Source organism: Amaranthus tricolor, chromosome 14 (genome assembly GCF_026212465.1).
Source record: "Amaranthus tricolor cultivar Red isolate AtriRed21 chromosome 14, ASM2621246v1, whole genome shotgun sequence".
In the NCBI taxonomy this organism is placed as follows: Eukaryota; Viridiplantae; Streptophyta; class Magnoliopsida; order Caryophyllales; family Amaranthaceae; genus Amaranthus; species Amaranthus tricolor.
The window spans coordinates 1,292,579-1,319,730 of NC_080060.1; the positions used below are offsets into that span (position 1 = coordinate 1,292,579).

The window sequence follows — 27,152 nt, forward strand, 5'->3', positions numbered from 1 at the left end:
CTTTTCCAAGTTAAGACTGGACGTGGTAATAGAGGATCCGCCAAGGTGGTAAAATACAAAGTGTAGATATGAGAGAGATGAAATGCACTTGTAACAAACCCTCTATATATCACTTACCTTGTTCTCATGTTCTTGCCGTTTGTATTAAACGAGACTTATCCTACGAGCGTTTTGTGGACTCCTGCTACACGACCCAGAGCTATGTTAACACATATGAATGCATATTCTTGCCGTTAATTGATAAGAGGTCATGGCCTCAATACACCGGTGTTGAGGTGCTACACGATCCAGATCACATTCGTGGATTAGGAAGACCTAAGTTCAGAAGGATCACGAACGAAATGGACGAAGGATCGCGGAGACGCAATGCTTGTCGACGGTGTGGTAGTGACGGTCACAACACTAGAACTTGCACGTCAAGGTAAACAGTAACTGTATTTGAGTATGTAAACGTAGAGATTATCAAACAAATAAATAACATAAGTAAACAATTTGAGTACTTCTTAATTATTTTTACAATACATAACGCTTAGTTATTGTTGAATTGCAGCAGAGATGGATCCAGCAGCTCCAGGCCCTCTCGACCCTAGTGTCCTTACGATGCAGGCGAATCATAGGAGCATTAGAATACTGTTTGTATATATTGAACATTTGTACATACAATATAGTAACGTAAGTGAACTTTCAAAAAAAGTATTAACATTTATAAACATAGAGCATTATTACAACGGCTATTTTGAAGTTCCTAACGGCTATTTTTCTAGTTAACAACGGCTACTTTAGTTCATAAAAAAAAATTAAAAGCGCAAAGTCGCTGTTAGTAACAGCGACTTTGCCCTTTTAATTTTTTTTTTCCCTCTTTCGCTGTTAGTAACAGCAATTTTACCCGAGGCTAGGCTTGGATGTACGGAAGCTTATTTTGAAAAATAAATTTTCACAAAGCTTATTTTTAAAATTAAGTTGTTAAATAACCTTATTTTTTTCAAATTTTCACATACTCTACCCACTTGACCCTTGAGCATATCCCTTTTCCTCAATATAGTAATATTCATGACTTAAGTGATAAAAATATTAGATTCCTTTAAGGAAGGTTGGCAATGTTTTCACGTGGGGTAGCAAGGAAGTAACACGGCAAGACAACTTTTTCAAAAATCTACCTTGGTGGGGTTTAATTCAACTTTAGGTGCTTTCCTCCTATGCTAGAAGGAAGAAGATCATAAAATATAGTTGACTATCTACTTAAACTTTAATTTGGGACTAATACTAAATTACCAGAAATCTAAAATGTTAGATATATCACTACTCGAGTGATTATTTGATATGAACAATATTCAAACTACTAATCTCTTTATTTATAATGTTTGTTACATTTTGATCAAAACAAAAAGTGTCTTTTGCCCAAATATAACAATCAATATGCTTCTTTAATTACGGAAAAGTACTAAGTTTTATCAAATACTATGCCTAGAAACAAGAAATTCTAAAAATAAAAGAATTTCATTATTTACAACTAATCCATTACAAATTCTTAAAAGTGGATTAAGTATCATTTTAAAATATTTAATGAAGTATTTTTCTATCCATAACCCATAAAAGGGTTAATTTTAAATAGCAAATAGGAGTAAAGTTTTTGTAGTACTCTTGAATTAACATGCATACTTTTGCCATAAACTGAAATATGTACTCCTTTTAGATGTGCTTAATTTTGACTTTTGACTGTAGAAAAGCAGGAAATGAGTTGAGACTGTTGAGTAGTAGACTTTGATCAAAGGAGTTGATAATTGAGTATTTTCCCATGCATGATGCTTCTTGACTATGACAATATTTCTTTAAAAAGTAACAATGTGGTCTCACAAGGTTCTTTTTGTATACTCCAATTTTTTTTTATCTTTTCAAACCATAACCAATTACTTAATAATACTTCCTCTATTCCACAACATTTGCTATTGAAAATAACTTACCAAGATCGATACGATGTTAAGAACTCTGATGAACGATAATAATTTGAATGAACTAACAATTATTTGATAAAATAAAATTTGCAAAATGACACAATAATTTAAGGAGGTTCACCCAATAATGGCTACGTCTTTCGTGGTGTGTAGTTTCTTGTTTATATTATTTCAATAGAGTAAAACACTCTTACAAATGAAGTATTACAATTAAGTAAGAGATAAAATAAAAGACTATGTTTGACTTAGGGGTTGTGTTTGATGTATTTTATATATCTTGGATGAGCATGAAAGCTCTCTATTTATAGTGCTAAGTACAATCAATGAGAATACAACTTTAATTCTGAGTATTAAATACTTTGAAACAACTCTAAGAAGTTAAAGAGATGAAAGACAACAACTTATAAATCGTCAGAAGAACAGCTCGACCAGAACAAAGGCTCGTTCAGTTGAGCGACCTTCGGTATGCCTTCCGTCAGTTTCTGCTCGACTAAACATAGTAAAGCATCTTCAAAGATCCTTTTGCACTTCTTCATTAAACATCATCAAAATCCATAATTCCCACGATTACTTCATGTATTAAATCACATTTTAAACACTACAATCATTAAGTTACCAACTTAAACACCCACATTAACACACTCATAGGATTCCATCCCAAAAGACACACATGAATGTATACATCAAATGTGCATTCAAGTCACACCATTCATACCAGCTATAATGATAAAAAAGTGAACTAGAAGAAATGTATAAATGTGATAAAAAAAAGGTTAAATATATGATTGAAAATAAAAAAAGTATAGACTATAATCGAAAAATAAAAATAACAAATTAAACAAAAATACGAAATGACTAAAAATAAAAACACAACATGTACGAACAAAAATGCAAAATGCAGCAACATTGGACGGAGGAAGTACTCTTATGAGTATAATTTTACTTATATCATTCCATTAAAATCATTAAACTTCTCATAGGGTTTGGTTGGGGCATGTCGCAACAGTAAACATGGAAAAGACAAGAAAATGCCTCACATCAAATTCAGGAAATAATATTTCCTCCATCCCATAAAATTGGTTAACAAACTAAGAAAAAATATAAAAAAGTATTTATTAGGGAAGTGAGAAAATGCGTATAGAAATAAAAAAACTAAGTTAAATATGTTAATAAGAATTAATAAGAGAGTGTAGCTGTGTATGTAGGTCATGACTTACAATAAAAATGAGATATATTTAGTTGGACAAACTAAAAAGAAAAATCAAGCTAAATTAGTACTTTCTCCGTTCCTAATATTCTTCCCGTTTATTTTTTGCACAATTTTCAAAGTAAACTTTAAGTCTTAATATCTCTAAATACGCATTATAAAAAATTATAAAAAATATATAGCAAAAAAGTATACTTCAAGACGAATCTAACAAAATCTCATATGAACATATTTTATGATCTATATATGTCTTGAAAATCTTAATTAAATTTCTTTCTCAAAAATAAAATATTTTAAATGAAAAAAACATCAACAATGGGAGTAAAACATGAGGAGCATAATACTTAGAAAAAATTGTTTAAGCAACAAAAAAATTAAAATATATAATTTTATAAATTTGGATTTTATCATTATCACTATTTTCTTATTACTGGTAAAGACGAGTATATAAAGGATAAGGGAGAGGATTTTTCCTGGACTTTTCCTGCTGTGGCTTCAAACCCCACCACCCCCGCCCCACCAACACAAACACATACACATACACACCTTATGGCTCATAGAGTTCTTAACTTAGCTAGATCATTTTGCTCTAAAAGTCCTAAAACTTTTTCTATAGATTTATGCACTTTTTCTCTTTTGGGTTTCTTCCAATTTATAATAAGCTTTTCACACATTTCAAATTGAGTTTCTCCTACCACATAAAAAGACTTTCACCCGAATAGAGTTTAGAAAGTCAGATATATGCGAACTTATCATTATTAGTGACAATGAAAACGTTGTCTTCGATTGATTTTTAATAGTACGATCAATGAATTTACAAAAATAAAAAAATACACATAATTAAATTTCTTTTGCATAGAAAAATAAATTTATAAGAAAAACTATAATCATGATCTTTCTATAAAGTGTGCACTTTTTCTCTCTTTAAACATATAAAAGGAGGGTAATCTAATAAGGAAACTAGCTCTATTTCCACGTTTGGTTGCATTACTTGTTCCATGAGTTTTAACTTTTAATAGAGAGGAAAAGCAAAAAAAAGAGAAAAGAAAAGAAATTATTCTGAAGTCTGAAACTGTGCAACTAGCCAGCAATACTACAGCAGAATTATGGAAGCTTTGAAAGTGACTTCGTTCACGAAAAAAACACATATAATACTCCAAAACTCTCCACTAATCATCATCATCACTTCTTCACGGGTCAATCTTATAAGATTTTAATTTTAAAAATGTTTTTTCTTGGGTATTTCTGCATATCTCAAAACTTTTTGAATTTTCTTTTTATTTATTATACTTATTTTTGATTTTGCTACATTATATCTTATATGTATTACTTGTAAATAACTATTATTTCGATTTGCATGATGTCATCAATTCTTCACGAGCTATTCTTATAATATTTTATTTTTTAAAAAAATTAAAAATTATTGGGTATTTTGTGTATCTTAAAACTTTTTGAATTTTCCAATAGCTAGTACTACTATTTATCAATATTTTTGGATGTATATAATGTCACCGCCACATGTCGACTTGTTTTTATTGAAAAATCCCATCTTTGCTTTGCTATTTCTCTCTCTACATCTGGGTTATTCACCTCTAGACTCTAGTCTTCCCCTCATTCATTCTATTATCAATTCCAAACTAGGTACCAAAAAAGAGGAAATATGAAAATTTTTTTGGTTCCAAGATGGGATTTTTAGAGTGGTTTTTGACTTATATATAAGATTAGATTAGAATCAAACAAACAAAACTTTGCTAAAAAGATATACTTCATATATATAGTGATTAGTTAATTTTATCTGTGTTTTTTTGTTTTACCTTGTACTTGGAGGTTTCTTGAAGACAATGTTCCAAGCAGCTCTGTCCAATTCGACTTTGTCTGAGGAAGCTTGTAGCTTTAACCCATTGATACTACAAAACACTAGTAATATCCTCACACAACAACAAAAACAAGAACATCCTCCCAAAAACGTCAAGAAAAAGAGAAGTCTCCCAGGAAACCCAGGTATCAATCAATCATTTATTCTACTTTATACTTTATTTCACTCAAAATATGTATTATTCTAGCTAGCTAGGGTAAGTATTATCTCATAGAATTATGCCCTTATCACTAGGGCAATACAAAAAATCTTCGACCTCTAGATCAACCTTTATCACTGAAACTGTGTATCAAAGTCAAGTATTATAAGGATATTACAAGATTTCCTTTCATCCTTTTGGTGAATGTTCGATTTTCACTATCAACACGGTAGCTAATTCTTCTACCTTGCCCCAATAAAAAAGGAATACAATAACATTTCACTATCACAAATTCTAGTATGAGACGCTCTCACCATGAGATATATCTTACACTTGGAGTTAAAAATAGCCTATTAATAGAAACTTTTAGCTTACGGGCTTTTTGTTTTGAGATCATTTCACTGTGAGACGGTCTCGTACAAGATGGTTTGTTTCACTATTGTAATGTCACGTGGTTTCCGGCTAGGTGAGGTTGAGGTTTGAGGGGGCAGTTAATGCGTCATATGTGATATTTATGCTCATACTCTTAAAATAAGAGTCGGAATAACATGATTTCGTATGCCCTAGATTTGATTATATAATTATATGATCAATAAAAGATTACATGTTTATTGGTGGAAATATGATTTGGTTTTGCAGACCCAGATGCAGAGGTGATTGCACTATCACCAAAAACACTATTAGCAAAAAATAGGTTTATTTGTGAGATCTGCAACAAAGGGTTTCAAAGAGACCAGAATCTTCAGTTACACAGAAGAGGGCATAATCTTCCATGGAAGCTTAAGCAAAGAAATAAGAATGAAGTTGTGAAGAAAAAAGCTTATGTTTGTCCTATAACTAGTTGTGTTCATCATCATCCTTCAAGGGCTCTTGGAGATCTTACTGGAATTAAGAAACACTTTTGTAGAAAACATGGTGAAAAGAAATTTAAGTGTGAGAAATGCTCAAAAATTTATGCAGTTCAATCAGATTGGAAGGCTCATTCCAAAACTTGTGGCACTAGAGAGTATAAATGTGATTGTGGTACCCTTTTTTCCAGGTACACCACTTTTTTTACTATTACTTTCATAATTTTACATTCGAAATAAATCATATAACATATTTAATTAATTTGGAGTTTTAGTTTTAATTACGAGCTTCTTTTAATCGAGATGATTCATTATCAGCATATCAAAGCTTGATTATTATAGGTTTATAGTACCTCAATGTGGATGTGTTATTAATTAAAACAATACTATTACTATGACACATCTAATGATCTAAATCAAACTTGTAAGAGTATAATATTTTTTGTAGAATCTATTATTTTCTTGTTTTGTTGCTGTTGTATGGTTTCTGTTTGCTTGTCTTGTTTGATTATTTGATAATTTTAAATTAAAATGAGTTGTGATTGCGGAGATGTCTAAATATGATTAGATTAATCGAAATCGAGTACTACTCGATCTAACTCTTAAATAACCACTTATAACAATTAAATTTGACAATATATTACGAACACACAAGATCTTAAAATTAAACTAACCAGCAATATCATACGGCGATGACTGGAATCTGCACCTCCAGCTGTGAGCATAACTGGTACTGCTTTATGGATATGACTTTTGTTTTCTGGTGATTAAATTGATACATAAGAATGGTGAGTTTTGCATGAATTAATTTATAATCCACATAAAAATAAAAAATTATGTCATATAACTGTGACAAAGTTCAGATTTTCATCAACAAGAATGACAAGGTTCATGATACTTAAAATTAAATGCATTTGGTAAGAGAATTTTATGTATTGAAATTTGTATTACAACAAAAACAATCAGAAACAGGCTGTCTTTTGTTTTATTTAATGCCTTTTCCAGTTTCAACTAGTAATTCAATTGCTGTCTATTTTTGTCCTCAATTTCTCACTACTGAATGCATTCATGAGCTGATGAGCATGAGACATTAGTGCATGACCCTTTTTTTCCTTTATGATTTTTTTCCTCACACCCAAATATGCAAATCATTCTTACAGTTCACAAACTAGACACCACATCAAAATAAACAACTAATAGCCGGAGCTAATTTTTAGCAAACGTTGACTTAAATACTTGATATGGTAGCAAATCAACCAATAACATCAGCTTGTCAAACCAACAAACTACTTCAACTCTCTAACTAACAACCATTTGATATTCCCCTGCCCAAAAAAAAAGAGGAAAAATGGCTTGTACGGAAGAGTAATATTGCCTCTATTCCCATTTAATATTCCATCAAAGAATATTCAATTTAAGGTGAGAGAATCTTATATAAAAATTTTCATGGATATGTACAACTTTTAATATTTAAGTGAAATCTTGTTAAATTTATCTCAATGAATAGAACTTTATTATATATTTTTAATAATTTTTTAAAATTACATTGATAGATACTTCCTCCATTTTATTCTACTTGCTAAATTTGACTTTTTACGCAATCTAATGCGTTATTTTGATTATTTATATATTGAATTATACACGTCTAAAAATTACACAAAATCAATATTATGAAATTATGCGATTAGACGATTCAAACAAGATCCTACTTGACTATATTTTTTCTTAAAAATTAGGTGCAATATATAAAATAAGCTTGAACGATGAATAGTATCAATAATAGAAATGTAGCGAGCATCTCAGAAAGCTAGATCATTAAGTTTCAAACATGTACTTTGAATCGATCCTTTCTTTTTACCACCTCTAAACTGTAGCAGCGGTACAATGCAGTCTGAAATGTGAATTGTGAAATGTGAATGCATGAATTTTTTGTGTCTTAGATGATTGGATAGTTTCCACACCAAAACAGGCAGGCTTTTGGTTTTTCATTTTGTAATGTAGCCAGTAGCCAGTAGCCAGTAGCCAGTAGCCAGTAGCCAGTCCAAAAGGCTAGAACTAAACAATGATAGGTCACTACTCACCACTGTTATGCTCGTGTCTATGGGGAAAAGTAATGTAAACAAATGAAAATACTCCCTCTGTGACTTATCACACAAATTCTACCCACTTCGTTTTTAGTCGAACTTATCAAAGTTTTGTTTTATTTAAATTTTTACTATGACTTACATTTTATTCATCTGTACATTTCCCATTATAATAGTTTTTATCTCTTTTTTATTGGTTTTTAACCAAATGCCTAATTAGATGGAACAAAGAAAATACTTTATTTCTATTCTAGTAATTTTACCTTTTTCATGTCAAAAGTTTGTTATATTTTTCATTTTAGTCTTTCTAATGACATTTGTTATATTTCTATTTTTTTTTTTTATCATGAGCCATACTTTTTTTTAAAATTACCATCTACATATTTAATATTATTTTTCTCATTTATATATTTATTCAACTTTCCTGTAAATTGTATTTTTTTTTCCCAATTTTGGTCCTTTTATTGATTTTTTTTCAAATTCTTTACTTATAGAAAATGTCATTTCATTTTTTAAAAATTTTCGCTTTAATTCTTTTTAGTGAAAAAAGCAAAAGACCTCTATAATCTGATACAACCTGCATTCTGCAGGCTGCAAGGATATCTATACGGTCTGCCATTTTTTTTTTCGTTCCCCTACAATCTGTAGTGCCTGTGATTTGCATGCTAGTATCCCTATTTGGATCAGTTGCTGAAGTAATAGAAGTGCTCCTATTAACCACTCCTATGCTCTAATCTTAAACACATTGATCTTCATGGACAATTTAGGCTTGGGTAATTCTCCATCATACATTAAAATCTGTCAATATTAGATGTTATACTCTATCAATCTTATCAAATTTGCTCCAAATATAAATTGGAAGTAAATCAAGGAAGTGAAATAAGTCTATGGATGATAAGAAAATAAAAAAGTGTGGTAGATTATCAAAAATTAAGTTAAATTTAATGAGACGAACTAAAAAGAAAAATATGGCAAATTTTGTGCAATAGACAACAAAAAAAGTCAAAATGACTCCACACACATAAAAAGATGATGTGTTTGATCCACTTAATATTAGTTTTCTGGATTTACTAGTGTTGCTATGTCTTTTTGTAGCCAAATTTTACATTATATATATATATATATATATATATATATATATATATATATATATATATATATATATATATATATATATGTAATTTGATTTGGCTTATATCATCATTGTTTGTCATGCAGGAAGGATAGCTTCATAACTCATAGAGCATTTTGTGATGCATTAGCTGAAGAAAATGCAAGACTCTCAACAAACCCTTTTTCAAACCCCCTCTTTCCACCACCACCTTTCTCCACTCTTCCAACCTCCCAAAACCCTAATGATTCTCTCTTTTCATTCACTTCTGCCTCTTCAAACCCTCTCTCCTCTACTCCATGGGATCCACCCCCTCAAAATCCTAACCCTCTTATCCAAATCAAGACTGAAAATCCCCATGTCTCACCAGCTCCTTTCTTCCAACCACCCCCTCTTTTCAGTAATCCCTCTAAGAGTTTATTAACCAGCATGTCCTTAACGTCATCCGACATGACCACCATGTCATCAGCTAACTTCCTCTCGGCCACTGCCCTCCTTCAAAAGGCTGGCACTTTAAGTATCATAGGGAACAACTCTGCAATGTCAACAATGGTAGGTGGATTTGACGAGCTTGGAACATTATCGCCCCAAGTGGGGTCCGTTACAACCACCACAAATATGGCGCAGATTTTACCACCACAGTTATCTTCATCATTAAACGCGAACACCACAACAGCAACTACCACCACCATCACCAATCATCAAAGCAGCGATCAATTCTCCGCCATGCTAGCCACATGGCGAAAGAACACTGATGGATTGACAAGAGATTTCCTAGGACTCACTGCAGGGGATTATGACACCAATGTAAGTGATGAAATGGATAGGAATATGCTAAAGTTCACAGGTGGGTTACAGTACCAAATGGCAGCTGCTTATGATCATGACAACTCATCATCATCATCAATATTGTTGAAGCCTGAACAGCAACAACATGATCTTATTCATCATCATCATGATCATCAAGAAGTTGATGGTTTTGGTTTTATTGCTGCTGAACCTCCAACTGCAGCTGCCTCAGTCTCTAGGTGGGGGTAATTTTAGTATAGGCATGGGAGTTTTTTGTCACTCCTAAGTGAAATTTATCTCTTTACCCTTATACCATGCAAAATTATATGAAATGTAGTTGTTGTGGAGATAAAGTTAAGAGAAGGTAGCCTATTAGGACGGGGACATGCCTCTAGAACCAACGGCCATTTACAGAGGTACTTGTATACCGTTCCAATAGAGTTAGTTTTTGTTTCCCTTTTTGGTTACAGTTAGAGCTTCTTAGAATTCTTCTTTGGAGAGTACTTAAAATTGTGCATTGTAGTAATTTCATTATAATTTTACTATTGTATGATTTTGAATAGGAGTAGAATAGATATTCACATAAACTCAAAATGAAATTAAATTCAATGCTTAGCGACAAAGTCATATTTTTTTGTTTCTTTGAGTTTGACATATTGTTAAAAAAAACTTCATATTGAATAAAAACTATCATTTTCATAAAAAAATATAATTTACAATGAAGAATCATTTTCAGTTATAAGGATCACCTTAACAGATTAATGGCATTAGCAATTTAGCATGCAACCAGTTTTTTTTGGTATTTCCAAGTTGTCTTTTATGTATGTCTCTTGTGTAGGAGTAGAATATTGAATTATGTCACTAAAAAAATGCAGTTTCATGTTGGACATGTTGTGCTTATTCTGGTGTTATCCTAATTTAGTTATTTTCAAAATCTAATGTTTTTTTTATCAAAGTGGAAAATAACAAATTGAGGAAAATTTACACCTTCATTCCATTTTCTAAGCTAGCAAGTAGGCTAATGACTTTGGGCAATGAAAATACTCCATAATTTATATGCCCTTACCTTACCAGGCTTACCTATAACAAATTAATGAAAATACTCCATAATCTATAAGCCCTTGCCTATAATTTACACCTTCATTTAATTAATAATACTTAAAAATATCTCTTCCAAATCAGGGATTTCGTAATCTTAATAATATGAAGATGTTGGTCATGAGAAGGGGAAATGAAATAGAATAGAAATGTTTAAAAAAAAGTAAAGATATTGTTAATTATTATTACTATTATTATTATTATTATTATTATTATTATTATTATTTATTATTTAGCATAGAGAGGAATAGGATAAGAATGATAATAGACGACTAAACAATAAGTTTGTTTATTAATTTGTTAATGTCATTATTGTAACAACATAAAGGAATTATTCATGACAAAATAATGAAAATATTACCCACACAACCAATTAAACATTAGGTGATGAATTTTCTAAAAAGTGATATTAAACACTCCCTAAGACAACTCAACCTTTAAAGTTTGATTGCAATCATAATTCATAATGAGTTTCCTCACATACAAACACTCACTCGCACTCTCTCAATGGTTAAACAACACCAAACCAATGTATTTTTCATCGTCCTCATTGATTGCTTCTCACCTTGGGAACCTTTTTATAAGCTATAGGGCCAACGAAGTCGTGCGTAGAAATTCCCAATAGATTTGCGCATGGAAACAGCAAAAACGAGACCTCTAACACAACCACTCGATCACCACCCACTCAATCGAGAAAACCTTCCAAACCTACCGACTTTCTGCTGACCATTCTGCTCAATGAAATCTCTGCTTTGCTAGGTCGAGAAGACTTTTTTAAGCTCTTTCTCTGCGATTCTTCGTTTAAAACTCTGGTGTATAAGGTCTATTACTTGCATAGTTTTACCCCATTAAACGCTCCAACTCATCATCATACATGGATAACTTAAAAGGTTGGCCCACTTTTTCGGGTTCCAATGTCAGGTCATTTTTGGGTAAGATAACAAATTAGCGGTTCTAGGTCAAATCCAGAACATGTCCTTCGAAATTAATCGTACAAAACCTCTATTTTCTAATCAAGATCTTGTAATTTTTTTCTTAATACAATTATGTAACCTTAATACAACGAAAAGCTAACCACAAATGCTAGAGATTCAAATGAATGGAAGAAATAAACGCATTGCTTATGAAATTTAAAAGCAATAACCTGCAGATAATCAAAACCGCCATTTGTAAAATTCCAAATCCTGCAGGCTTTCCCGTCATTCCCACATCCTTAGAAAACCTAACAAATAATCAAAATCAAACGAATTTTTCTAAATACATAATTATTAACTAAAATTATGGAAAATTTATCAGTATTTTAAGAAATTTACAGCGGGAATGTTAGACGTTCAACTTCAAACTCGAATTCTCCCATGGATGAAACCAATGGGAGAGAAGGACGAATCCTAATGATTATCGTGGCCTGGTGGGTTTTTTGGGTTCTTGGACTCTTGTTTCAATAGAATATTTGGGGCTTTCTTACCCATTTAGACTATTGTTTCACACTGAGTAAGACGGTCTATCGTCATACGCTTTTTAAATATTCTTTGAACATGAACCGAATAATCTAACTACTACTCCCAATTTATTTGTAATGTTTGTTTTTTATACAATCTAATGCACTAATTTAATTCATAATATCTCTAATTATGTATAATAAAAATTATAAAAATTTGATATTAATAATCTTTGCAATGGAATGAATCAAACAAGATCTCATTCGACTATGTTTTAACTTATAGATTAAAAATTAATTATAAATTAAGCTTAATGAATGAATAGTGCTATTTTTCTTAATGTTGTAACTAATTTGGAACGGAGAAAATATAATAATTAGTATATGGACTTTCTTTGTTTGAGCTTGTACTTCTATGTTAACCCATGTGGTCATATATATCAGCAAGTCTGATGATGTTGTGAGAAGATCTCATATAATTAGGTTATTTTTTTAGTTTATCACTTTAAGATTATAAATTATTAATTTATGGTTTAAAAAAAAAGTTATAAATAATCATTTTAAGGGGTGTTTATTATAAAGAGCAAAAAGGGAATGGAAATGTTAGTGTTAAAGAAGGTAAAAGGTATTAATGAGGATTATTGTATCTAGTTGTTTGGTATAATCAGATAAGAGAAAGACATTATTTTATTTCTCTTTTTTGTTGGGTATATTCATATATATGTATAATAATATCCCACGTGACAATATATTTTAAAATATAAATGTGTAAAAAAGTTATGATCAAAGTTTGAAGCATTATCAATAAAAAATAAATTTCCAAATATTTTCAAAGATTGGTTTAAAATAATTTAAAAAGTATCATAAACACTTGGTAAATTTGGTAAATTTTTATTATGAATAATATTTGTCAAGATATTTATAAATAAATAATTAATAGAATTAACGTGATTATAACTGGTTTTTACTTAAAATTAATTTTCACTAATTAAAACTTATTTTATCAAACTTTTTTACTAACCTGATTTTTACTGATTGTAAATTATTTTTATCCATTAACACATTTTTTAAAATTTACTGAAGAACACTTATTTATACTTACTATGACTGAATTTTACTATTAAAAACTTATTTTTACCAAGTAAAATCTATTATTATGTATTACTTTTTTTAAGGTGAATTAAATAGAGTTTAAGACATATACCAAAATTATTACTTTTATATCAAAAGGTTAATGTTTTGTTAGTGCAATTGATTTTTATATTGAATTGATTTTTGCACGGTGAAAGTAATTTTTACTAATTAGAAATAATTTAACTGATTAGAATTTATTTTTATTGAGTGATACTGATTTTTACTGGTTTGTGTTTGGAATTATAACATTATATGTTTGGGTAGATAATGGTTTGTGTTTGGAATTATAACATTATATATTTGGGTATATAATGCTATGTGTTTTGGGTTATAGTACTATGTATTTGGAGGTTTTAAAATTATGTAGTTGGGTATATAATGGTATGTGTTTTGGGGTATAGTATTTTTATAACACCAAATATATGTTTTTATAACCCCATATATATTAGATTATAATCTCAAATATATATTGTTACAACTTTAAATATATTATGTTATAACCCCAAATATATTATGTTATAACCACAAATATATGTTGTTATACTACTAAAAAACACGGAGCTTTTCGACGAAAAAACTAGGGTTTTCTCGACGGTTTTATTCGTCAAAAAGTATATTTTCGACGCTTTTTACAGTGGATGTTATATCTGTTTTCCGACGCTTTTTACTGTGGGAAAAAAGATTTCCCGCCTTAAATCCATACTACAATTTCACGTTTTTAGACGCATTTAAGTGTGGAATATGCTGAATATTTTCAACGCTTTTTTGTGTGGAAATGCTGAATATTTTAGACGCTTTTTTAGTGGATAGTGCTTAATATTTTAGACACTTTTATACGTCTAAATGAAAATAAACCCTTTAAAGCCCTTGATATATAGATATATGCTTTAGACATTTACATGCGTTGAAAATGTATTTATTTTCCATACTATATTAAATTCATCAAACATACATAATTACTAACGAATATCATACCAAATCAATCATATCCACAAAAGTATTAGCATTTGATATTCATATACGCACATACATTCGTTGATGTAGCTTTGACCTTAAGTTTTTGTAGCTTGGTCAAAAAAGTCCAAGCAACATTGGTGCCTAATTTGATCAATATTCACATACACATATATATTCATCGATGTTTAAGAGAGCAAAATTTAAAAGTTAAAAGTCTGTCAAAAGTTGAAGGCCAGCAGAATTGTTTTCATTATGTTGTAATTTCTACTCTAGTGTCAAGACCTTCTTAAAAGATGATTTGTTGGTCATAATATGAACATCAGCTGCAAAAATCTGCAACAAATCAAACAAAATGCACAAACTTTAGCCAAAATACATACTCTCCGTTTGTGATTCAAGGCCAACAATTATTTTCAAATATGGGAATACCTTAATTACCAAACTCCTCATGAATATAAAAAACTTTATATAAGTCATTATCATATCTACTTTACCCAACTGCAAGCAAAATTGCACATAACATAAAAAAACTAGAAACTGCACTTCTACCATAAGCACTAAAAAGTGTGACTTTTCGCAATCCACTTCCCACTTGCACGTTTGTTTTTTGATTTCAGCAGCAACTTTTTTTTTTAAAATTAAAATAAATTAGATTTAGGCTGGGCTTTTGAGAGCCGTCTTTACAAAATACGATCTCTCAAGAGAGCACCTGATATCAATATGTTGAACAATTCAATATTAATAGGTTTTAATTAAATGACTCGACTATGGCTCAGACCTCGATTCCCCTCAAGGAGTTGTTGTGCATTATGAAAGATGTTGTGGCTTAATTTTATTGTTTTTGATGGGATTCAAGTTGAGGTTGAATGCAGCTGAAATTGAGTTAGGATAAATTTGGGCATTGCAATTACTTCATCAAAAAAAAAATTTGTTGTGTTTTCAGTGAACTTATATAAAGTGGGTATTGTTGTGTTTGATAAATGATGATGTGGGTTTATGGTATTTTGTTTGGCGGAGTTGAGTTTGAGGTTGAGTGTAGTTAAAGACCATAAGATGAATTAGTTACGGCCCATTCATTTAGTTGTTGGTATTAAATGGTATGACTGGTAATGAAATTATAATGTTTAGTTTGGAGAGCTACTTGCTAGGTTTATAACCATGCTTGCTACATTTTTTTGTTCACAAAGTTTATACCCATATATTCATCGTCGTCATCATCATCATACCCAGTGTATCCCGCTCATAGAAAACTATGGTCAGGGTCTGGAGGAAGAAAGACGGCAGCTCATACCCATAGAGGAGAGTACGGTCAAAGAGTCTTTCGACTTGAGAAAGGTCTTCAAAAAAAGAGAAATCTACAACTTACAAATAAAATAAATAGAATACGTACAAATAACTAAAAATAAAGATAAAAGTAAAGAAAAATATAAAGAGCGATAATTAAAGGCACTTGAAAATGCAGTATTAAGCGATAATAAAAAAAATACAAAGAATAATACATGTTTGAGGATTAGATCTTTATTACCATGATAGTTGAGACTAGCACTTCACATTTTATGAAAAATTAAACCTTTAACTCATTTCTATTACTAACTTTTAATACTAACAACCAAACTCCCCATTAAAGTCTTGTTGCCGAGCTTGCAGAAGAAAATTTTTGATATGATTGGGGTACTTAAGGGTGAAGCTCTAATGCAAAAAACATGCCGCACGATTGATGGTTGTGGAAGCATCAGCACCGGCTGCTGCAACTTCGGTCTTGAGGTTTATGGTTGATTTGGCTAAAACGTGCCCCCCATTTGCTTGTGTTTTTAGGCGAGCAGAATTTCTTGAAAACTATGTTGAGCTATATTTTTCATGTGTGAGGTATGCTTTTGTCTGGCTGAATCATACATTGATATAGTGTGTGCAGTAGCATCTGTAGAGACTTGTGAAAACTCTTGATTTAGGCTTTTGGTTGCACCTATTCATTACTTTTTTAAAGCTTTAGAGATGCAATCACTATTTTGATGATTTGGCTTGTATCTACAGGGCTTCCCATGCTGTTAAACTTGCAAGAGAACTTTTGGTTAAAGCAGAGAAGAGTATCAATGACTTTGAAGATACCAATTGTTCTCAGAATACATTCTCTAGTTTGCCTCAGGATCAAGATCACTCTGGAAAGGCATCTATTAAGTGTTGGAAGTTTTTCTCAAGAACAGGCCTGTATGAGCTTAGAAGAGATACATATGCCAATAAATGACATAAATACCAAGGGAGAAGATCTGAGTGTCTCAGGTAGAGAGCACAAAGTGAATATAGTGACTGTGTCTGTGACACAAGAACCCCCTGCTAATCAGAACATAGATGGGAGCCATTGACAAAACGGCCACGATTCCATCCAGTGTTATCAACGTCAATGTCTCAAAAATAAGAACCACACTTGATTCTAACATCCTTGAAGATTCTCAGAGTTCCATGTCTTTTGCAATGCCTAATTCCCCCATACTATCTGAGAGATGTGGCTTCAAGTGGGTGTCCCCAGGCATTGCTGCACTCACAGACGGACCACATATAACTACAAATGCTTCCTTGGCATCTTCGAGCGTGATAAGTGAAAATGAATCTTTTGCAGTTAAGTAGTCTAGCCCTCGAAAAGCATCTGTTGAAAACCCCTGTTTTGTAATAACTTCACAGCTCTTGCTTGAAAGTGGTGATTCTGGATACGGTGGAGAACCATGTTCCGCAGCTGCTACTTCTGTTTTAGATTTTTTGGCTGAAGTTCTTTCTGATGTTCTGACTGAGCTGATAAAAGCTGTGCCAATGGTGGAACGTCTTCTGGAGAATGTCCCTTTGTATGCTGACACCAAAGCTATGTTAGTGTTTCAGGGTCTTTGCCTAAGTAGAGATATGAACTTCTTGGAAAGGCGTCTTCTACGTGATGATGAGAATTCTAAAAAGTTGGATAAGAATCTCTGGTCATCAAATTTGGATGTATTATGTGGCATGATAGTTGATCGTGTGTACATGGGTGCTTTTCCGAGACCTAGTGGGGTTTTAAGAACATTGGATTTCTTGTTGTCAATGCTGCAATTGGCTAATAAAGATGGTCGAATTGAAGAAGCATATCCGGTGACAAAAGGCTTATTATCTATTGGAAGAGGAAATGGGCAACTTGATGCATACATAAGTGCAATCCTTAAGAACACAAATAGGATGATATTGTATTGCTTTCTTCCATCCTTTTTGGGTACCATTGGAGAAGATGATCTTCTTTTGTCCTTGGGATTACCAAGCTCAAATGAGAAAGGACAAACAACGACCTCTTAGCAAGATGAAACAGGGATCAATATTTGCACTGTTTTACAACTGTTGGATGCTCACATACAACTTGTTTTCTGCCCAAGTAATGTAGATGCTGAATTGAATTCGTGTCTTTGCATTAATCTGATATCACTATTACGTGATAAAAGACCTAATGCTAGGAACATGACTATTGACATCCTTAAGTTTCTACTAGTTCATCGTAGGGCTTCTTTTGAAGATTTACTTGTATCAAAGTCGAATCGTCTGGATTTGTTGCGTGGAGGTTTTGACAAACTTTTGACTGGAAGCTTGTCAAGTTTTTTTAAATGGCTCCAGATTTCTGAACAAGTGGTCAATAAAGTTCTAGAGCAAGGTGCTGGCCTTATGTGGGTGCAATCTATAACAGGATCTTCCATGTTTCCAGGAATAAGAATAAAGTTTATGGAGAATCATCGTGGAAACGAAATGGTTAAGAAATCAAAAGAGTTGGCAAGATTAGATGCAAAGCATTGGGAGCAGATAACGGAACACAGTTATGCACTTGACCTGGTTCGAGATGCAATGTCAACAGAATTGCGCGTCGTGCGTCAAGATAAGTATGGATGGGTTCTTCATGCTGAGAAGAGTGAATGGCAGACACATCTCCAGCAGCTTGTACATGAGCGAGGCATATTTCCCCTGCGCAAGATTTCTGAGACCGAAGAACCTGAATGACAACTCTGCCCCATTGAAGGTCCATACAGAATGCGAAAAAAGCTTGAGTGTTGCAAACTAAAAGTTGATACCATTCAAAATGTGTTAGATTGGCAGTTTGATGTGAGTCAGGCCGAGTTTTCTAAAGAGAAATGAAAGCGCAAGCCTCAAAGAGGTTTAAAAAAGAAAAACAAATGAAAAATATAATGCAAAATGAACACAAGTGTTTATGAGGTATCTTGAATACCTCCCCCTCAAATATAGTTTATTATAATGAATTCAACAATTATAAATATAATAAACCTCCCTTATCTTGAGAACAATCTCTCAAGATCACAAATACTAAAGCAAAGTAAGAACACTCTCAAGTTTCTAACAATGCAATAGCCCTCTCAACAATATGTGTGTTTGTGGTGTTTTGATACTATGAGTAATGAATCCTATTTATAGGCAAAGTATTCATCACTCTTAGTATTCCCTCATAAATCACCATAAACTCACATTTAACAACTCAATTAACATCCTAATTAACTATGACAATAAACATTACAATAAACAATAGAGTAATGCACCACATAATTGCATAGTCACTTCATATTCTGACCAAAACAGAATCCAAAGTAGTCTGTTGATCTTCTTGTTGCTTTGGTCAAACAACTCTCATCAACCGTTCCAAACCTTAAACCATCCATATTCGACACATCTTTATCGACCCCCTCTAAAGTACAAGACAAAGCATGTTCGATTAAATGTTTAAAGTTAACGTCATTATTAAGATTATTGGCACTTGCTTTAACAAGAAAAATTAGAATGGTCTTGATGCTTCTGATTCTGGTTCAGGTTCTTTCTCTCAACTTTTAGTTGATGGTTCCCAGCAATTGAATTTAAAGGGTGAGCTGTATGATAAGTTCTCTGTCAAAGATTCGGATGATGTTAGAGAAGTATCTTCTGCTAGAGCAGCACCAACTGATGATCGTGCCAGTAGCCTCAATGACGCAAGTCTTCATTCTGCTATTGATTTTGGTGCACGATCTAGTGTATTATCTTCAGGGCCTGTTTCTGATAGCATACATGGAAGATCTGAATTGGAATCTCCAGCAATGTCTTCCTTGATGAGAACTGAGGATGTTAGGGTGAGTGAAGATAAATCAGAGAGAGAGGTACTTGTCAATGGTGAATATAATTAGACCTTACTTATAGCCGCTTGAGAAGATACGGTTCAGGTACTTGACAAGCACGATGGTATCTTTTTGATTGGAGAACTCTGCTTGTATGTCATTGAGAACTTCGATATTGACATTTCTGGGTGTATTTGTGAGAAGGAATCTGAAGATGAACTGTCCATTATTGATCAGGCATTAGGAGTTAAGAAGGATGCAATGTTCATAGATTTTCAGTCCAAATCAACATCTTCATGGGCTGCCACCGTCAAAACATATGCTGGGGCGGGCTTGGGCTAACAACGGAGGCGCCTGGGGAAAGGAGAAAGTCTGTGCTGGTGGTAATTTGCCACATACATGGCGTATGTGGAAACTTAATAGTGTACATGAACTTTTGAAGCGTGATTACCAGCTGCGCCCGGTTGCCGTTGAGATTTTTTGCATGGATGGATGTAACAACCTCCTTGTTTTCCATAAGATAGAGAGAGAAGAGGTTTTCAAAAATCTTTTTGCCATGAATCTACCAAGAAACAGCATGTATGGTGAATTCAAACTCTAGTTTTATAGTTTTGTTTCTGATAGGATAGTCTGAAAATCTTGTGTTCTTTATTTTTATTTCATTATTTTCATTGTAGTTCTGTTAGTTTTCAGAATGTCTTATAGCCCTGTATTCATTATACGTTTATGTGATTTTTGCAATTACAATATTAGTTCTTTGTCCCTTTTGTATTTTAGATATTTGATAGACATCAGTAATTTTGCAACAGGTTGCATACAACCATTTCAGGGGTATCAAAACAAGAAAGCAATGAGGGTGGCCGCCTTTTCAAGCTTATGGCTAAATCTTTTTCCAGGAGGAGGCAAAATGGGGAGATTAGCAATTTTCAATATCTCATGCACCTGAACACTTTGGCTGGCCGTGGATACAGTGATCTCACACAGTATCCTGTCTTTCCATGGGTTTTTGCTGATTATGAGAGTGAAGATCTAGATTTGTCAAATCAAAAGACATTTTGCAAACTTGACAAACCAATGGGCTGTCAAACGCTTGAAGGTGAAGAGGAATTCAGGAAAAGGTCAAATCCCAAAAGACGTTTCCCGTGAAAAGAAACTTCAATTGCGCGACCCGTGTAAAACTACGCGAGCCGCAAAATGGAGGCAGAAGCAGCTCCGCGCCCCGCGTAGTTGGTCAGTGTGAACTCACGCCCCGCGGACTTTTACGCGCCCCACGGAGGTCTTCTTCGACTCGTATTCTTCTTCTTCCAATGGTGCTAGCAAGTTTGAGTCACAATTTAACAACAATTACAGTTACTGCACTTCATTTGACACCTGATCTGAAGCAATTATTGAGTGGTGACTCCGCTGGACATCTGTTATCATGGACATTGCAAGGAGAGAGCTTAAAGGAGTTCATCTAGTCTCGGTTGATGATGCGTAATTTTAGAAAACTTGTTTATTTGATTCGTTTTGTAGGCCTTTAGATAGGTTTTGAGGCTACGATTGGTTCACCAACAAAACTTTGCCAGAGTTTAGTGGAGCCTAGAAGCATTACAGCAGGGCTCTCGTGGGTTGTGAACGTGATTCGAATCACATGGTGGATGTTGGTGTTTTCGGGTTTTATGGTGTTGGAAAAATGTGACTCGAACAGGAAGAATGCAGTTGGCAAGCAGAGGAAGGTCTGCGGGCCGCGTAGAAGACCACGGGGCGCGGAGTTGATGCAGAATGGACTCCGCGGGGCGCGGAGTTGGCTCTGCCCTTTTTCACAGTTCGCGTAATGACGGTTTCTTGGCACGTTTTTGGCCGGTTATTCTTAGTTTTTGACGGTTTCTCTTGTTTTTTCTTAACCCTAATTTCTTTTATTGTGAGGTATAATATATAAAGGCCCCATGTAATTAGAATTAGAGTGGAGATGCAACGCAAAACACAAAGTGAAGAAAACTAAGAAAAAAAAAGTTTGGAGAGCCATTGTTGTGGCTTCTCGTGCTCATCTTGTAATCTCCCTGTTTATAGTGAAAAGTTTATTCTCGGTGCCGGTGGATGTAGCTATCACGTTGATAGTGAACCACGTTAATTTCTCGGTGTGATTTTCTTTATTGTTTGTTTGAATCTTTATTGTTTCATTATTGTTTTTCGATCTTCGCTTCCGCTGTCGCACAACAATTGGTATCAAAGCTCAGGTTTAATCCTGGGAAGAGTTTTTGAGGGAAACAATGGTAGGAGATTCTACAATAAGGATTGAGAAATTTAATGGGAAGAATAGCTTTGGGCTATGGCAGATTAAGATGAAGGCGTTATTAAAGCAGTTGCAGATTTGGCGTCCGTTGATCCCAAAGAGTGCGGCGTCTACGTCGGGATCTGGAAGCGGATGGACTGATGAACAATTAGTAGTGATGGAAGAGAAGGCTCATTCTACCATCTTACTAAGTCTTGATGATCATATCATCACGGAGGTTGCTGATCAGGAGACGGCCGCAGAATTATGGTTAAAATTGGAGTCACTATACATGACAAAATCTTTAACCAACAAATTACTACTGAAATAGCGGTTGTTTAGCCTTAGGATGCAGTCAGGTACGCCATTAAGGGATCATCTAGAAAATCTTAATTCTATTTTACTAGATTTGAGTAATTTAGAAGTTAAGATAGATGATGAGGATGCAGCTTTAATATTGCTTGTTTCTCTACCGAATAGTTATGAGAACTTTGTGGAGTCTTTTGTGGTTGGCAAAGACTCGTTGACCCTAGAAGAAGTGAAGGCAGCACTTTATACTAGGGAGTTGCGTCAAAAGGCGACAGGTGATAATGAGAATTATGGCAGTGGGTTAGTTGTTAGGTCGGGTAGAAATTCTAGAAAGGATAAGGGATCTAACAATAGTAACGGTGCTAGGTCGGATACTTGTAATAGTAGAGATGGGTCTAGCAACACTAAGACCATAATATGTTATCACTGTCAGGAACCAGGACATTTTAGGTCTAAATGTCCAGAATTAAAGAATAAATCTCAGGCCACAGTAGTCGAAAGTAAACAGAACAAGAGCTATGATTCGGAGGAAGATTTAGCATTGATTAGTTGTGTTGAGTTTAGTGATTTGGTTGATAGCTGGATTCTTGATTCTGGTAGTTCGTTCCATATGAGTCATCGTCGGGATTGGTTTGATACTTATGAGTCTTGTTTTGGGGCTTCAGTCACGATTGCTAACGGTACTCCATGTGAAGTAGTAGGTATTGGTTCCATGAGACTTCGGACTAGTGATGGGAGAAGGGTTACTTTGACTAAGGTGAGACATGTTCCTGCATTGGAGAAGAACTTGATATCACTTGGGACCTTAGATGATTTGGGGCTCAAGGGTGAGTTTAGCAATGGGGAAGTGAGTTTCTTTAAGGGTTCGGATTTGATACTTAAGGGTGTCAAGGTGAAATCCCTGTATGTCTTTCAGGGTGTTACGCTGCTTAGTTCTGCTGTTAGTGATGCTACTTGTCACCAGGAGATGACAATTTATGATAGGCATGGTCATATGGGTGAAAGTAGAGGGCTGGAATTGTCCATTGAAAATCGTCTTACATGTGTCAAGGATGCCTACCTTGAGGAAGACAAGCATTGTGTGTTTGGGTTTAAACACGGGTTTGAGCTTAGCATTGAAGCTCATGATCACTTGTATGGTAAGATGGTTAGTTGGCTACACTTGGATAGTTCGTTTTGTGGATTTGTTATGTTCTGTGTTTTAGGTATTTTGTGGCATCATACCTATGGGATAACACCATTGAAGAACGATGTTACAGGAATAGCAAATTGGACCTTGTTAGGGGGAGTCTTATGCATGCTCTCTGATACTTGGTTGTTGAGTAGATACTGGATTAGTTTGTTCGATCGAGGTTTACACACGGGATTAGAGGTGCCCAGTATGTGTGTGGTGTGGCTCAGTAGGGTATCGTGCTATCTCATATTTGGAGTCTTGTTAGGGCTTTGGTGTGTTGTTGTGTATTTTGCAGCAGCTGGTTATGGTGATAGTGGTACCGAGTTTGAGGTGGAGTATGAGGTTAACTCCTCATCCATCTCTGTTCGACCCCAGATTGATGATGTTGATGCTACCCCAGGTATCTCTCTGACTGTGATTTCTGGTGCTATCTTTATCTCTGTGGATAGTTTAAAGGAGTCAGTACAGGGAACATTCCGCCGATCTAAAGGGTTTCAAGAAAAGACTATATGTGTTATCGAGAAGTCTAATAGGTTGGCTGTAGGGAGTGTTGTTTTGGTTGCTATAAGTGTGGAAGGTTATGGATTGAACCTTTTGGGATTTGCAAGGTTGGTAGCCATTTTTGTGGAGTCACTTGGACCTCCAACTTATGAGCACATTGTAGAGTATAGTGAGCGGGCGCAGTGGCTTGCTATGACTTTACGTATGAGCAGAGTGTGGGAACTGTTGTATGGACTGGTAGTGTTACTTAGCTCAATTATATCACCTCATTTTGAGACTAAGTCGGTCTACATGTCTAGAGTAATGGTTCGGTGTTTGAAGTATGCTGTGATGTGTACTTGTTTTGCGCATGCCAGAAGTGTCATTTGCAGGTTTGTGACTCAACCTGGGTGGGGGCACTGGCAGTTAGAGATTTGTTCTCTCTACGGTTTGCTTGGATCAGCTGTTGTGTTTCTTATGTACGGGAATGATATTAAGTGCTTTGTTACATCGGTTGAAGCTTGGGTTGTGTTCGCTGAGTTTGATTATGTCTTGATCTCGGTGATGGTTCTTTGTGATCAACCTTGATTGGATTTTGTGTACTACGATTGTGTGTTTAGTGATCAGGTACTTGATGTTCGGGAGAAGCACAGTGTGGTCAGATTTCATTCGGAATGCACGTACATGAAGATAGAGGTAAAGAAGGTAGGATGGTCTGACAGTCCTAGTAGATTCTTTACTATGCTGGATTCATTAGCATAGGCCCCTAGGGGCGGTGTGAGGGAGCTCACAGGTGGAGGTGTGCACAACCTCAAGGTGGAGCTTGCCTCGTGTACTCGTGATGCAGGTGGAGCATTATGAGTGAACTTGTGATGCTAGTTGAGCGTTATGAGTTGTTATACTTGGAAACGAGTATGTGATGGGTCTTAGTTGAAGACTTATCGGGATGGGTCTTGGTTGGAGACTTGTCGGGATGTATGGCTTATGCTTGAGCTTTGCATCGGGTTTGGCTTTAGAATAGTTTTGTTTCACTATGGTTTGATGAGGTAGTGGTTGACTACGTGTTCTCGTCAAGGTGGAGATTGTTGGAAAAATGTGACTCGAACAGGAAGAATGCAGTTGGCAAGCAAAGGAAGGTCCGCGGGCCGCGTAGAAGACCGCAGGGCGCGGAGTTGATGCAGAATGGACTCCGCGGGACGCGTAGAACTCCGCGGGGCACGTAGTTGGCTCTGCCCTTTTTCACAGTTCGCGTAATGACGGTTTCTTGGCACGTTTTTGGCCGGTTATTCTTAGTTTTTGACGGTTTCTCTTGTTTTTTCTTAACCCTAATTTCTTTTATTGTGAGGTATAATATATAAAGGCCCCATGTAATTAGAATTAGAGTGGAGATGCAACGCAAAACAAAAAGTGAAGAAAACTAAGAGAGAAAAAGCTTGGAGAGCCATTGTTGTGGTTTCTCGTGCTCATCTTGTAATCTCCCTGTTTATAGTGAAAAGTTTATTCTCGGTGCCGGTGGATGTAGCTATCACGTTGATAGTGAACCACGTTAATTTCTCGGTGTGATTTTCTTTATTGTTTGTTTGAATCTTTATTGTTTCATTATTGTTTTTCGATCTTCGCTTCCGCTGTCGCACAACATATGGGATTATACTGTTGTTAATATACTAAATGTTAGGGTGTAAATATATGAATTAGGGGTTGTGTGAGTAATCAATTGTATAGAATTTACGATTCCCGTTCTTCCTTGTTTTTGAAGGTTAGGATGGGTGTGAAGGTGGATCATTTATCATGATTCATGTGTTTGATGATAGGAAGATTAGCATGATTGTGGATCTTTCTTTATTTTTACATTTCAATTGATGTATAGATTTGGAATCGAGAAAGCTTCTTATGCAATTATAGTTCTAAATCACTCTGAGTTTGCGAATGAAATGAGGAGAGAAAATGTCGTTACGTTACTATCTTTGGGCTTGTGTCATACTAATGACTAGTTATAGAAAAAGTGAGACATTTTTTCCCACATTAGTGGATCAATATTGAAATCATTTTAAGTGAATGTATTGAATTTGCACTTAGCTATAAGTTCTCATAGAAATATAAGCTTAATAAATGTTTATTTATTTCACTTATAAATTTACACTTTTTTATCTCATCCATCCACAAAATTGCGATTTTCCTTCATAGCATCCACACACTCTTCCAAACTCTATCAATGTATCTGTTTGTCTTCTTTGACCCAACAAAAATTAGAGAAAAAATTACTAAAGCAAAATCAAGTGTTAAAAAAAGCATGACACACTTTTTTTTTCTCTCCCTCATTAAAACTATGGTGGAATAAATTTTAACTTCTAAGCAAGTGAATAATATATTTATTCAAAAGCAAGTGAATATATATTCAACCACGTTTGAGAAAAAGAACATTAACCATCTTTCAAGTTAAAAAAACAATTATAAAACCATGTTCTCAAAATATATGGGAATCACTATAAAATTTTTGTGAAAATTAGAATTTGACATTAGTTTTTTTGGAATAAGAGTTTTCCTTTTTGTTCTTACAATATCTGATTTGGTGCGTGAAACCTAAATTAATAGAAAAAGTTTAAGAACATGTTTGATATATGACTGTTAGCTAAAGCTATTGGCTAACTAATTTCACTAGTGGGAGATATTGGTTGAAAAGCTTGTTGTTTAAGCCAACTATTATGAAGATGTTTGGTAAAAATTATTTATTGAGTTACTGGTTGTTTATTAGAGAAAAGTATGCAGAAAGCTAAAAGCTAATAAAAAAACTATCAGCTTATCTCTTTAAGACACGTATCTCAAGCCTAGTTCATTAAAGATTAATACCTATTTAATGTATTCTTAATGTTTACTTACATTATCCTTAATACTTACTTACCGTATCCTTAATTCTTAGTTTTGATATTTTAAATGTCTACTTACATCATTCTTAATGTCTACTTACAATATTTTGAAAAATATATATTGGACCGGCCCAATTAGAAATGATCTCTCAAAAAGACCGTCTCTCACAAGAATTTGTGAAAAAATATTATGATTTTTACTTTAAAACCAACTTTTCATCTAACTTAAAAAGTCATTTAATAAACAATTTTCTTTACAACTTAACCAATTAAAAAGTAAGATATCAAAACTTAACCAAAAAAGTCGGTAAAAAACTAAATGGCAAAGAGCCCGTATCAATA

General features: G+C 33.9%; 1 protein-coding gene and 1 long non-coding RNA gene across 2 annotated transcripts; one reads left to right on the forward strand and one right to left on the reverse strand.

Moving 5' to 3' along the window:
* Nucleotides 1-3,578: 3,578 nt before the first annotated feature.
* Nucleotides 3,579-10,641, forward strand: LOC130800246 (protein indeterminate-domain 12-like). Its single transcript, XM_057663702.1, has 3 exons — nt 3,579-5,160; nt 5,814-6,213; nt 9,325-10,641. The coding sequence occupies exons 1-3, from the start codon at nt 5,001-5,003 to the stop codon at nt 10,253-10,255; spliced, it is 1,491 nt and encodes a 496-aa protein (XP_057519685.1). The 5' UTR covers nt 3,579-5,000; the 3' UTR covers nt 10,256-10,641.
* LOC130800247 (uncharacterized) lies at nt 6,471-12,578 on the reverse strand. The gene is made up of 3 exons (XR_009039390.1): nt 12,418-12,578; nt 12,249-12,326; nt 6,471-6,782 (listed from the first exon to the last, which is right to left on the reverse strand). It is a non-coding gene; the product is annotated as an uncharacterized LOC130800247 (long non-coding RNA).
* Between the last annotated feature and the right edge of the window lie 14,574 nt (nt 12,579-27,152).